General features: G+C 42.6%; 1 protein-coding gene across 6 annotated transcripts in view; it reads right to left on the bottom strand.

The window, feature by feature from the left end:
• Positions 1-282: 282 nt before the first annotated feature.
• Positions 283-14,009, bottom strand: part of PRPS2 (phosphoribosyl pyrophosphate synthetase 2) — a 30,825-nt gene continuing 17,098 nt past the window's right edge. Inside the window, exons 5-8 of one of the 6 annotated variants that reach the window (XM_086386921.1) lie at positions 12,867-13,043; positions 11,802-11,961; positions 3,319-3,425; positions 283-1,867 (exon numbers count right to left, since the gene is read on the bottom strand). In XM_086386921.1, coding sequence (XP_086243047.1) covers positions 1,762-1,867; positions 3,319-3,425; positions 11,802-11,961; positions 12,867-13,043 — 550 coding nt within the window. In that variant the 3' untranslated portion in view covers positions 283-1,761. Of the gene's footprint in view, positions 1,868-3,318; positions 3,426-7,402; positions 9,966-10,700; positions 10,976-11,801; positions 11,962-12,866; positions 13,044-14,009 lie in introns of those variants that run through there. The other 5 variants (XM_086386922.1, XM_086386923.1, XM_086386924.1 and 2 more) reach the window with 5 other exon arrangements.

Below are 14,009 nucleotides of genomic sequence, written 5' to 3'. Positions count from 1 at the left end.
ATTATCAGTTTTGGCTATACAATCTGATGATTCAATACTTGTATATGTTGTCAAATGATCACCACTGTAAGTGTAGTCAACATCCATCACCACACAGAGCTACACATTTTTAAAATTAATTTCATTTTAAACAATATTTATTTTTTTCTTTACTTTCAACAAGGGAAAATAATTTTTGTGAGTACATTGTTGAATTTATTGCCAGCATCATCTATATTTGTATAATTGCCCACATTTCCTTCATCTGCTTTTATGTACAGAACAATAGTATCACCCAGCAGGACTATTTTATTTTTAATTTTATTTTATTTAACTTTACAATATTGTATTGGTTTTGCCATATATCAACATGAATCCGCCACAGGTATACACGTGTTCCCCATCCTGAACCCTCCTCCCTCCCGGTACCATCCCTCTGGGTCATCCCAATGCACCAGCCCCAAGCATCCAGTATCGTGCATTGAACCTGGACTGGCGACTCATTTCATATATGATATTATACATATTTCAATGACATTCTCCCAAATCATCGCACCCTCTCCCTTTCCCACAGAGTCCAAAAGACTGTTTTATACATCAGTGTCTCTTTTGCTGTCTCGTATACAAGGTTATTGTTACCATCTTTCTAAATTCCATATATATGCGTTAGTATACTGTATTGGTGTTTTAAGCTCCTTGGGGGCCCCATATGCAACCAAGTTGCCAACTACTAAACTACAGGACTTAGCCTTGCGATATAGCTCTCAAACTTTATTGTACGGAACCCCATGCCTGCCACACCTGTTTCTGATCCAATAGGTCTGGGGAGGGACCCAAGAATCTGCATTTCTCCTAAGCTCCCTGGCAATACAGATGTCACTAGTCCAGGGCCACACTTTGAGACCCACTCCCTACAGAATTATGGTTATGTTAAAAACATCCGTGCCCCAGGGTGGTTATTTCAAATCTCCCCACATTAGCATGACTCTGAGAAAGGACCAGGCAAATGCCATGTGTGCAATGGAGACTTTTTTTTTTTGGGAAGGAAAGTGAACAACCAAATCTGCAGAAGCAAGCATCCCAGGCTGATGCAAGTACCACACCCTATTTTGTGCTTTTCTTTTTTTACTGCCCTGAGACTTAATGATAAACTCCTTTAAGGACCATCAAAGACCCAATAGTAAGCAGTGGCCCAATACTTGGAAATCTCCACCCCTTCCCCAAAACAGCAGGAATAATCCTCCCACTCATCACCCAGCCCACATATTTCCAGCAACTGACACACACTCGCTTTCTGAGACGGCCCATATCTGTCTGTGGAGTGTTTCTTTCCAAATAAATCAATGCGCTTCTTACCTGTCAGTTTGTGAAGGGAATGTTGGGGGAAACACCTGGATGAGAGGAGAGGCCTCCAGTGGAAGACCAACTACAGCGTTTCTTCTAAGGGACAGGGTGGCCTTAACTGAGCCAGTCACTTCATCCTTGGGCCTTAGTTTCTTCATCTGAAAAATGCGTCTAGAATGTTTTATCTAACTCCGAAATCTTATCAACTCCATGACATTTGACAAGAGAGGTGATGGGCTCTAGGACGTGACCACGGAAGACTCTGGCCACCTGTCACATAAGAGTTCAGTCACTGAAGGCCCAGGACTCCCATCACCTGGGCAGTGCAGAGGGATCTCTGCTCTCTGGATGTAACTGAAGTCAGATTAAAATCCAGCCACCTCTTTAAAGCTTACCTTAACAGTTTCTTGACTCAAAAAACACACCTTGTGATCCATGCTAAAGCTGAAACCATTCTGAGAGGAAGTGGAGGGAGCAAGAAAGCACTTCGTGATTTATTAAAATCTCACCATAATTCATGGCCGACGTAGGGATCACTGAAGTCCTGTGTCAAAAGGATAATGCAATTATTTTGGTGTAAATTTCACATCGTAGCAAGTACTGGTGCTAATATATTTAAAGTGCCTTATGGGGACTTCCCTGGTGGTCCAGTGGTGAAGACTTAACCTTGCCATGCAGGGGGTGTGTATTCAATCTCTGGTTGGGGAGCTAGGATCCATATGCCTTGTGGCCAAAAAACCAAAACCGAAGCAATATTATAACAAATTCATAAAGACATTTCAAAAGTGTGACTTATGACTACCATTGTCTTATCCACTTTGTTTTAAAATGCTTTTCTACTTGAGACTGAACCAGCAGAAGGATGGAGCTCCTCTGGAATTCTGACCTTAATGTCAGGACAGAGGATTAACAAAGAAGGTCCTGGTTAAAATAAATCTATGGTTCTCAGTAAGGACCAATTTTGCCCCCAGGGAATACATGGCAATATCTGCTGACATTTTTTGGGTTGTCAAAAATGTGTGTCTTGGCCCCAAAGGAAGGAGGCAGGCTGCCACCGGCTTCTAGACAGTAGAAGCCCAGGGATGCTGCTGAACATCCCATGACGGGAAGGACAGCACTGCAACAAGGAATTATTTAGTCCAAAATGACAATACCACTGAGGTTCAGAAACCCTTAAATAAACAGCACAGGGAATTCTACTCAATACTCTGTAATGGACTATATGAGAAAGAGTGGGTATATGTGTGTGTATATGTGTGTGTGTGGGTATATATACGTGCATGCTCAGCTGCTCAGTCGTGTCCAACTCTGTAATTTCATGCCCTATAGCCCACCAGGCTCTTCTCATGGGATTTACCAGGCAAGAATACTGGAGTGGGTTGCTATTTCCTGCTACAGGGGATCTTCTCAACCCAAGGATCGAACTCACCTCTCCTACATTGGCAGGCGGATTCTTCACCACTGAGCCACCAGAGAAGCACATATGTGTGTGTGTGTGTGTGTGTGTATATATATATGTACATGTATGTATATATGTACAGCTGATTCACTTTGCTGTACACCTGAAACTAACATATTGTAAATCAACCATACTCCAGTAAAAATAATTTTAAATTAATAAATATGTGCAATTCCCCCGCACCCCCCTCAAAAAAAGAAAAGAAATAGATTTTCTGGAGGCAAAAGGAAATGGCCAGAGGGATGAAGAGGGGCAGGAGCAGAGGGACTCTGTCCCTGAGGGGAGGTGTCTGACCCCAGAAAAAGGCTGTGCTCCTTTGTACATCTGGCTTCCTTCCCCGACCCCATCTTGAAATGCTTCCATCAGGGACATTGATTGAAGGTAAAATTGGTTCTGAGGAAAATACGTACTAAACATAAGAAGCTAATAAACACAGGGAAAAAATGATTAGCAGCAGAAGGACACCAGAAATGGCTATGAAAACAACAGAGTATGTTAAAGCAGGTATTTAACCTGGTAGAGACGTAGTCACGCACCTTTGAAACAAGCTTGCCTTTGTTCTATTTACATGTAATGCTGGGTATGAGCGTCTTGGTAGGCTCAACATAAACAATTCTGATCGCAGATTTGTTTTTTTACAATGCTGAAAGAAAAATACACCAACAATATTAAAAACAAACACAAAAACACCCCACAGCACTGCCCTTGCTCCAAATGAAGGATTGTGTCTACCAGGGTGTGGCGATCATCCTTCTGTGTTGCCCACATCACATGCCTATGTATGAAACAATCCATGATGTGTTCCATTTATCTGGTACTTTCATCAGAAGCCCATCCTAACACACTGATCTAGCAATTGCTCCACCAAGAATGAATGGGTGAGTAAGTGTGAGACCCCCTTCTTCACTTTGCCGGTGGAAGAAACCATCAAGGCAGGCCAGAAGACTCTAGATACAAATCTTCCATTTGACATCTGTCTGAAACAAAATGTTCCTAAGAGTCAAAATACAGAGAAGACATACTTCTATTGGATTATAGTTCCTATAATTTGTACAAATATAACACCTCCAGTGACAAAGGTTGAGACTCCGTTTATGGCTGCACCAACGCAAATCAGTAAGGAATTATTGACTGAAAACACCAGCCTTCTTGTGCTAACTGGTTGTCCCCCATGTGCTCTTTTATTCACAGGACATTGTCCATGAGTTGTGTCTTCATGGACACACTGCTCTTTGTAGGCTATGAAAACCATCAGTGGGGAAATGAGTGCACAGTTACTGCAGAGTGGGGTCTGTCCCTTTCAGTACTTTAGGAGGCTGCTCCACAGACCTGGTCCTAAAAACAGGATATTCTGAGACTTCAAGAAATTTGGGACCCTTCCTTGGTTCCTTGGATGAGTTTCAGTGGCACTTTCTGAGTTCTTTTTTGTTTAGTGTGGACCATTTTTTTTTTTTTTTACAGCGTTTATTGAATTTGTTACAATATTGCTTCTGTTGTTGATGTTGTTTTTTTCGCCACAAGGCACGTGGGATCTTAACTCCCCAAGCAGGGATCAGACCCACACCCCCTGCATTGGAAGGTGAAGTCTTGACCACTGGATCACCAGGAAGTTCCCATAAGTTCATTATATAGCAAATGTACGTGAAAATGTGCCCCCAAAGGATCACTCTGATGATCTGACACAAATTCAATGTTGCTGCTAAGTCACTTCAGTCGTGTCTGACTCTGTGTGACCCCATAGATGGCAGCCCACCAGGCTCCCCCGTCCCTGGGATTCTCCAGGCAAGAACACTGGAGTGGGTTGCCATTTCCTTCTCAAATGCAGGAAAGTGAAAAGTGAAAGTGAAGGTGCTCAGTCATGTCCGACTCTTAGCGACCCCATGGACTACAGCCCACCAGGCTCCTCCGTTCATGGGATTTTCCAGGCAAGAGTACTGGAGTGGGGTGCCATTGCCTTCTCTGAAATTCAGTGTAAGGCCTCACAATTTTTCTGTAATTCATGGTCAGTCTTGGTGTTGAGGCAGGAAGATACTACATTGAATACTCCCTTCAAAGCAGAGGAGGGCGATGTCCGTCAGTGAACATTTGGGATTCTCTGCCTTCTACCTGGACTGTTCCCTGGGGTCTCTAAAGGTCACTTACAGCTTTAAAGGCAGCTCTGCCAAAGGACTGGCAGTCAAGTCAGATCTTGAATATTTTTCCTAAGAGTACCCGTTTTTCCCTCTTTTACCTCTGACTAAAGCCTTCAGCTTCTACAGGTAATTGACAATGGATTTTTTTAAAAACTGTGATGCCACAGGTCACTGGCACATTATTAGGCTTGTCATATAGCCTCCTTTTTGTTGCAACTGGCACAAAGCCAGTTCAGAGCCACGAGCATGGGATCCTTTAGCCAAGGTGATGCTGGGAATCCAGAACCATCCACGTTAGAAGAAAGAGAATTCGAGTGACCAACCTGGCATGCCCAGGACTGCAGGATTTCCTGGGATGTAGGACTTCCAGAGCTAACACTAAGCAAGTCCCCTGCAAGCCCAAACATGATATTCACCTGATGGGGAAGGAACCATCTTTGCCACATTAGAACCACAGCCTTCAATTAGTAGAAATAGTCCAGCTAAACCTAGCATGAAGTCACAGCTTATTAAAACTGCTGGGACTTGACCAATCATCTACCTCCTCATTTTCACAAAGATACCAGACTCAGAGTGGTTGTCGACCTTTTCCCCGGGTCACACAGCTTGCTGGTATATCAGGAACCAGATCCTGGAACGCAACACTCCCAATTTAGGGCACTTCCCACTGCATCACATTTTTTGCTTTGCTCTTATCACTCTTGTAGAATGAGTTCATCTGAATTTTCTTCAGGACTTGGCTTTTAAAACAGTGAAAATTGCTGTTTATATTGGGCAACACTTTTTTTTCATGTTGGGATAGTGAATGGCATCAGGAGGCTATAACTGGCTTCAACTGGCCATTCACATTACTACATGGCATCCATTCCTGTCATTTTACAGCCCAGTTAAAAATCTTCAGCACGCAACCACTAGTCATCACGAGATGCCACCCTTGGTGGAGATGGTCACATGTCAGGACGATGTACCCCTGGGTGACCGGCTGGTTTGTGACTAGCTCACAGGCACACAGATTAGCATCTACAAAGTGCATGAAAATCTTGCTTCTTCATACCTTAGATTCTTTCAGGGGGAAGACATAAGATGCCTGTTCTAAAAAGTTGAGGTTAATGTAGAAAACAATCAGTTTTAAGTACTTTACAGGTATCATCTTATTTAATCCTCAGCACTTCCTCTGAGTTACCATTATCCTGTCTCAAATACAAGGGAACTGAGGCATAAAGGGGTAATTAGCCAGCCCTGAAAGGTTCTGTTGTTGCCGTTGTTTTAACTCTAGTAAGCGGTGGAGGGTTCTGAGCCTCACGCTCTTTCAGAAGAGAAAATAAGAGCTCAGGAGAGCAAACCAATCCAGAACGTGGACTCTGGAATGCAAGGGGAAAGGTGGAGGGCTGTGTTCCTGGGGTGCAGGAGATAAACCAATATGGTGACGATCTGCAGTGAAAAGGAGCAACTCTGTCGACTTCTGCATGCAGCACACACAAAGGATAACGTAGTGTTTCGGCCCGACCTCCATCTTCATTGGCTATCCTCACTTAACCATAGTAAGTACCAAACACCTTATGCTGTCCTGCATCAGTCCATGCTGGAGTACAGCCACTGGTTCTGGAGAATCCCACCATGATGTACCATTGCTAACAGTCCCTTCACAAAGTTCCTTCTCAGCTCCCCAGCCTCACTCGATCCTCTGAACCCCTTAGTATTGCATCTTCCCCTTTGACTTTTAGCCCGTCCACCCAGGAACTCAGCCAGTGGGTTGGATAGGACCTACCACATGAAATCAAACACTTCTGAAGAAGTGTGACAGCATTAATGAAGTGAAACTGGCAAGTTGAAGTGATTTTGATATTTCCATCTCTCAATTTTCTTCCTCCCTTCTAGTACATTCTATCCTGTTCTGTCTTAAACTGTGATCTTCTGCAGCAGGCTTAGTTTTAGTTCTTTATATTTAACTGGGAATGTATTTCACTGGCACCATTTAAGACAGAATGGTGCCACTCTCAGCATTAGCCACACATTAAAGCTGAACTTTCCTGGCAGAACCATAATTAGAAATTTACTTTGTCCCCACAAGAGTAACTTAAAGCATCACAGAACAGGTAGTTGTTTTATGGGAGAACAAAACTCTTCCTGGTGCTTCTGAAATCAAAGCATGTGAAAAACTTTTAAGGGGCCAACATTTAGGTTTGATCAGTTCCAACTATGAACACAACTACTCTGATATGAAAACACACAGTGCAGTCTTCAGTTTTATAGGAGACATCTAGAATTCTTAAGTGGCCCAGATACTATGCTTTGGGGCAAGGAAACTGCTCACCAGTTCTTCAGAAACACCTTCAAAATGGAGAAGAGCTGACTTCAATGAACTTCTGCTTTTTCTATAATTTTATATGCTGGGCTCTAGCCATGTTGTAGCAAACACTTCAAGGTACCCCATAAAAAAAAAGTCACTCCATCAAAACATATTACTCCATAATGATTATACAAGGTATGAAAGAAAGGAGGAGCATGATTTTATTGAAATCTTTTAGTACAGTGTTGGAAGATCTTCGAATCCTATATTCTAAAGCAATACAAGCACTGCAAATGATGTAGTTCCTGAATCTAGTTGAAATCATCTCTACCACAGGAAAGTTATCATACAAATCTCTTGAAGTTGATGGATGTAATTTAAGTTGAAAATGGAGCAACTTTGGTATATTCATATTTCTCTGGATCCCCTTTTTGGCTAGATGTACACCAAGTCGATTGCCATTCAGCAGAGTTGGATAGAACCAGTATGTTTGATGGTTTCATTGAAATGTTTCCGCACGAGCAGCAAGGGATTGCATGAGCTCAAATGAAGCAGCTCTCAAGGCCATCTTCATCATCTTTCTTTGAACTGGACCATCAAATGCCACTGCGTAGGGCTAAGTCTAGTCTAGTTAGTTGACAGATGTACCAGAAGTACTTTAAAATACAAAATGAAGCTAAATAACCGTGGAAACAATCAGCTCTTAATTCAGAGAATGACAATATCACTTTCTTAATATCTTTATCTGAATATCATTTTTGAAAATGAATTTTAAAATTATATGTCAGCTCTATAACACATTTAGATCTATGTGTTAGACTAAATCTTCAATGAAATCACTGCTTTAAATCAATAGGTTTTAGTCACTGTTAATGTGTCTATGCTGGGATGCCAAGATGTCTAGCTGCGTGCATTCATAACTACATTTTCACTCTACAGAAACTGAAGAAATACAGATTATCACTCATTTGTCAAAAAGAATAATTACATACATCTCAATGGACTCTTTATATATCTCAAATCAACTCTGTCTAGATAGAGTCCATGTATTGCATAGGTGACTTTAGCCATTTTAAGGTACAGCAAAATGCTAGTTTCTGCAATGATTAAAACAATCCTTTAAAACTTTGATTTAACCTCTGCTGTGATGAAGTTTGGAATCTTAAAGATTGCTATTCAGGTTTGTTAATAATTTAAAGAGACCTCATTTTTCCACCCACTGAATTTAGATCCGAGACTTTGCTCTGAGTTTTGAGATCCAGCAGGAGGAGGAGACTTTTCTTTCTTTTTCCTGGGCTTTGTCTATGGAGGCATGTTTTCTTTTTTGTGGGTGGAAGCGCTCAGCTGGTTGTCCACCAATGTGCCCTTAGTACAATTCAGAGTTGCTGCTTGCTGCCTGCCACCGAGGAGGGGGCACCTCACTCAGGAGCCGTCAAAGGTCACCTGTGAATAAAGCTCTCTTCCCTCCACCATCACTCCTTGGGCCACCACTGAACATTCACTTCATGGAGCAACTAATGCTTACCTATTTGTCCTTTATTTGGTAGGCCCTTCTCACCTATGTAACAGCTTTAGCTAAAATAATCTATTGCCTAGAAGGTCTGCTACTTGTGATTACAAAAGACCAAAAACCACGAGGTCACCACTAAGGAGATAACGTTTAAACGTGTATTTGGAGGCACCCACCAAAAATGTACCCTTTTATCATGTCAAAAGCAAAATATAGATGGGACTAGTAAAGCTAAGAGGACTTAGGGAAGAAGTCCTTGTTGCAGTGGAGAGCCATAACATAAAAATCTTGAGGAAAAAGGCAGAGTAAAAGTTAGAGCTAAAAACAGGACGTTAAAAAAAAACAAGATGGCAGGACATGAGGTGCATCTGGATGGACAGAGCTTGAACGTGACCCCGAACCTGGAGATTATCTTAAAAGAGTTTCTCAATCAGATCTATTGCTGAACAAACTTTTGGAATTTTAGAACAGTGTATTTCATGAAAAGTGACAGTCATGCTTTTCAGAAGTGGTAATAAAAAAATACACTGCTTCTGAGGTGTCTATTGTTTACCAAAAATAAACATGCCAGTGGCCATCTTCAGCTATTGATGCATTTCATCCTAATTAAGCATAATGACCAAAATGGTTTCCTGGAAACCTGACCACTAAAAACAAATATTCAAAATTCAGGGTATTATTAATTCTCTAAGGTTCACTCAAAAGTGAAAGACTAATTCTCTACAGGGTTTCACCCAAATGTCCATAGACATTATCATTTTATATTTACAAAAAGGCTTTAATCTGAAGTGACCTTTGGTAGCCCCGAAATTCTTAAACTATGAACTTCCACAATGAAATTATAAACTTGAAAGTTGTGGCCTCAAAGTACTGACAGAACAAAGGGCGGGGGGAAAAGTCACTTATCAGAACAAGTCAAGGTAACAAAAACATTTCTCCTTTAAGACTGTTCACTTAAAAGATCAAATAACCACTGCCCTCCTCACTAAAGTGAAAATAAATGGTTGAGATCTTTAAGAGGGGGAAAACAGTGGCCTTGGAGTATACATAGACCTGATGCTTTCGTATTAACATAACTGCTCAGTCCCAAAGCTAAAAAAATCAGACAAATGCACGCAAGTTAGAAGCCAGACCAGGCTTGCTCCACACCTCACATCTTTACAGTGGGACGTGACTGAACAGGTAAGACACAGATTCACCGTTGTGGGTCCTTCGGATCGCCTCAGCCAAGATCATCGAAATGTCAATAACCTAAACACCAGTGGAAAGACAGAAAAGGGGAGAGGAAAGTGGGACATCTCAGTGATGTTTAATTAGAAACATAGAAGCCAGAAAGCCTAGAAAAGCTTTCTCCAGCACATAAGATATGCTACTTGTAAACCCCCAGCCCACATCCACTTCTTCTGAGAGGACAGTTTGTGCCTGTCTTCAGAGTACAATCCTGGGTGAGGGATCCTGGAAGTAAGATTTTTCAGTGTAGATACTTCAAAGGCTGTTCAGGGCTGCTGTTAACCAGAGACATCCTTTTCTTTGGGTGTTTGTTGTTTTTAAATTATTTTTACTCAATCATTGCGTAGAAGATTTTTGTCTCTCGGTTTCTGAAAACACAGATACCACAGCATCTAACGATACAGCTGTAATCACCTAACTCCAAGGTCAGCATTAGAACAGCCATACACAATGGAGAAGGCAATGGCACCCAACTCCAGTACTCTTGCCTGGAAAATCCCATGGACGGAGGAGCCTGGTAGGCTGCAGTCCGTGGGGCTGCTAAGAGTCGGACATGACTGAGTGACTTCACTTTCACTTTTCACTTTCATGCATTAGAGAAGGAAATGGCAACCCACTCCAGTGTTCTTGCCTAGAGAATCTCAGGGACGGGGGAGCCTGGTGGGCTGCTGTCTAAGGGGTCGCACAGAGTCAGACACGACTGAAGAGACTTAGCAGCAGCAGCAGCAGACAATGCATAAATGCATAGGCATGGCTGTGTTACAATAAAACTTTATTTACAAAAGCAGATGGTGGGCTGGATTGGGCCCGGAGGCCTTAATTTACTGACTCTCAACTACTGAGAATCAGACATGAAAATCTAAGGCAAAGCTATTTTGACCATTTTCAAACAAATCTCCTGGGGCCAAATGAACTGTGTTGCTCCCTGATAGATGAGAAATCACAAGGTGGATCACTCTGATCCATCTTCATGCTCTAATGATGGGAATGGAGGCTTCCAGCAATGAAAGGACTTGCCAAGGTTCACCAAGCTACAGAGGCCAAACAAGAATTCAAACCCTTCGACTTATTTCAGGTCAACTGGTGTACAGCAATCATTGCCACCTCTCTGGGGGCCCCCAAGTCAGGAGGGATAGGAGTAAACCCTTGGTACAGCCTTATCATTTCAAACAGAAACCTTGCACCCTAAACACTAACTCCCTAAAGCTGCTCCTGGCAACCACTACTCTACTTCCCCTTTCTATGCGTCTGACTACTCTAGGGCCCTCAGGTTAAGTGGAATCTAGTTTAAATATCACACAGCATTTGTCCTTTTGTGACTAGCTTCTTTCATTTAGCATACCATTTTCAAGATTCATCCATGTTACTGCATGTGTCAGAATTTCCTTCCTTTTTAAGACTGAGGAATATTTCACTGTATGAAGAGACCACACTTTGGTTACCCATTCAACTGGCGCTGGATAGTTTGGTCATTTCCACCTTTTGACTATTCCGACTAGGGCCTGCTATGAATGTTTGTGTACAAGGTTTTGTTGAACACCCGTTTTCAGATTCAGGGGAATAATCCTAGAGGCGGACCTGGTGGATCATACGGTAATTCTGTTTAGCTTTAGCACAGTCTGTTTCTTAATGGTCTTTACTGTGGCTTTATTCACTTACTCTTTATAACTTTGACCTCTGCTGACCCCAGGTTTTCCCAGATTATCTAACATGTATCAGACCTTCCCATTACAGGAAGCTACAACCTCTGCCAACATCTGCCTTAGCAAGGGGTCACACATGCAAGATGCACTGCTATTTTTCGGGATGTGAGCTAAGTGTCTCACTGCACGGCTCTGCCAGCAGTGTAGCCAGTACCTGAATCTTGGAGCAGTGTTTCATCTTGTCCTCTTGGGGAATAGTGTTTGTCACAACAACAGCCTCAAAGGCAGCATTATTTATTCTGGAAATAGCTGGCCCAGAGAAGATCCCATGGGTAAGGATAGCATACACTTTGGTGGCTCCAGCCGAGAGTAGTCTATAAAACAAAAGACAAAAAAGTTAAGTGCACACAAATATTCTTGAAACATTCTCCCCTTTGTGTGAATTTAGAAGCAATAGTGTGTTCCATATAGGAAAACATGAAACCAATTTCACTCACATTTATTAGTCTAAAACATGATCTTTTAAGCTATGTGCTGACCAAACACTTTATATTTCCTTACATCAGGGATTATCACCCTTGGCTTTGGGCCCGGACAATTCTTTGTTGTGCAGCACACATCCCTGGCCTCTACCCAATAGCAACACCCCTCCCCTCAGTTGTCACAACCAAAAATGTCTCCCGACATTGTCAAATGTCTCCTAGGAAACAAAACTGCCCAGGTTTAAAAGAGCAAAGCCAAAACGTCCCATGTTGACATACAATCAATACAAAAAGGTGAGCTATTCTACACTCTTAGTTTTGCTCTGTCTTTGAAACCTTCTGTGCACTGGACCCTCCCAGCACATCTCAGTCCATGCATTCTGCAGCCATGCACAGGTGGGCAGTGGCTCCTAGGTAGGATAGCCCAGCTCTAAGCCCCTGGAAGGCCACAGCTGAGAAAGCTGGAGTGAAAGCGAGCAAAGGAAGGGAGGGCCTAAAGAGGCCGAAAGACTGTCTTTTCCCCTCTGCTCAGTTTCAGAAGCTTCTTCTCTGAACTTTTAAAAAAATACACTGCAAGTAAAACCTTGAAAACAAACACCAGGCCATAAAGGACCACGGTTTTTTCCCTACCAAGACAAAAAGAAATGGGCCTAGAAACTGACTTTGGTCTGAAAATCCACTACTAAGCAGTCAGTAATAATTAGGAGGACGGAGCTCGGTTTTTAGCAGCTGACGCTTCTCCTTTCTTCATGAGATGGCCTAGCGCTTTCCTGAAGGGTCCGGAAGCACCCTCATACTTGTCTGCAGCATGGCAGATGGTGCCACAGGTGTCGGCCATGTCATCCACAAGGATGGCCACGCGGTCCTTCACGTCGCCCACCAGGACCATCCGGTCCACTTCATTCGCCTTCTTTCTCTCCTTGTGAATCAGTGCAAACTCCACGTTCAACCTGTCCGCGATTGACGTGACCCTGCTCAAAGACATATACAAACACAGACTTAGTGAACATAGACTTCTGGTTATTGCAGGGGGTTGGGGGGAGGCTGGGAAGAAGGGATAGTTAGGAAGTTTGGGGTGGACATGTATACACTGGTGTATTTAAAATGGATAACCAACAAGGATCTACTGTATAGCATAGGGAACTCTGCTCAATATTATGCAACAAACTAAATGGGAAGAGAATTTGAGAAAGAATAGAAACGTGTAAATAAATAACTGAATCACTTTCCTGTACACCTGAAACTAACACAACACTGTTAGCCAACTATACTCCAACATAAAATTAAAAGTTAAAAAGATACATAGGGAAAAGAAGGAAAAGAATTACAGCTGAAGTCTGAAAACATATTCCCAAAATTACATTAGAAAACTCTCGGTTTACAAAATAAGAAAAAAAAAAAATAGACAGATGTGTCAAATATTGTCAAAACAAAAAAGACTGTGCTTCTCACAGCTGCATTTTAGGACTATTGTAACTAGCCCCACTCAAGATAATGCAGGAATCAGGCCTCGCCTGAAAAGCCAGGCCTGGTGTGGGGTATGTGCTAAGCAACCAACACGGAGGAATGTGCCAGGACATGGCCTTGTGCCTGGAGCAGCTGGGGAAGAAAGCCAGGGTGCCTTGACCACGGTCTAAAACTCCTGACACTCAACAGGCTGGTGTTTACGGGCATCTTGTAAAGTCAGAGGCCCAAATGAAAGTAAATTATTTAGAAAGTACTAACTGCTCAGTTTGGGGAGCAGCCATGAGGGACAAAGTCCTGTTTAGCGAAGCCATGTAAGCTGAAGGCTTATGACAAAGGGCTTGACTGCACTTGAGGCCTCTGAGATTGTAATCACAGTCCAAGCCTCTGCCCATCTACAGCAAATGCTCAAAGTCATCAGCCCTGAAAGGCCTGAACTGGCTAAAGGAGAAGTTGGCAGGCTAGGCTTGCTGCTG

This window comes from Bos grunniens, chromosome X (genome assembly GCF_055505025.1).
Source record: "Bos grunniens cultivar Pamir isolate PY7600 chromosome X, Bosgru_T2T1.0, whole genome shotgun sequence".
NCBI classification, from domain to species: Eukaryota; Metazoa; Chordata; class Mammalia; order Artiodactyla; family Bovidae; genus Bos; species Bos grunniens.
The sequence above is the reverse complement of the archived record's forward strand: the minus strand, read 5'-3'. Positions and strand labels throughout refer to the sequence as shown.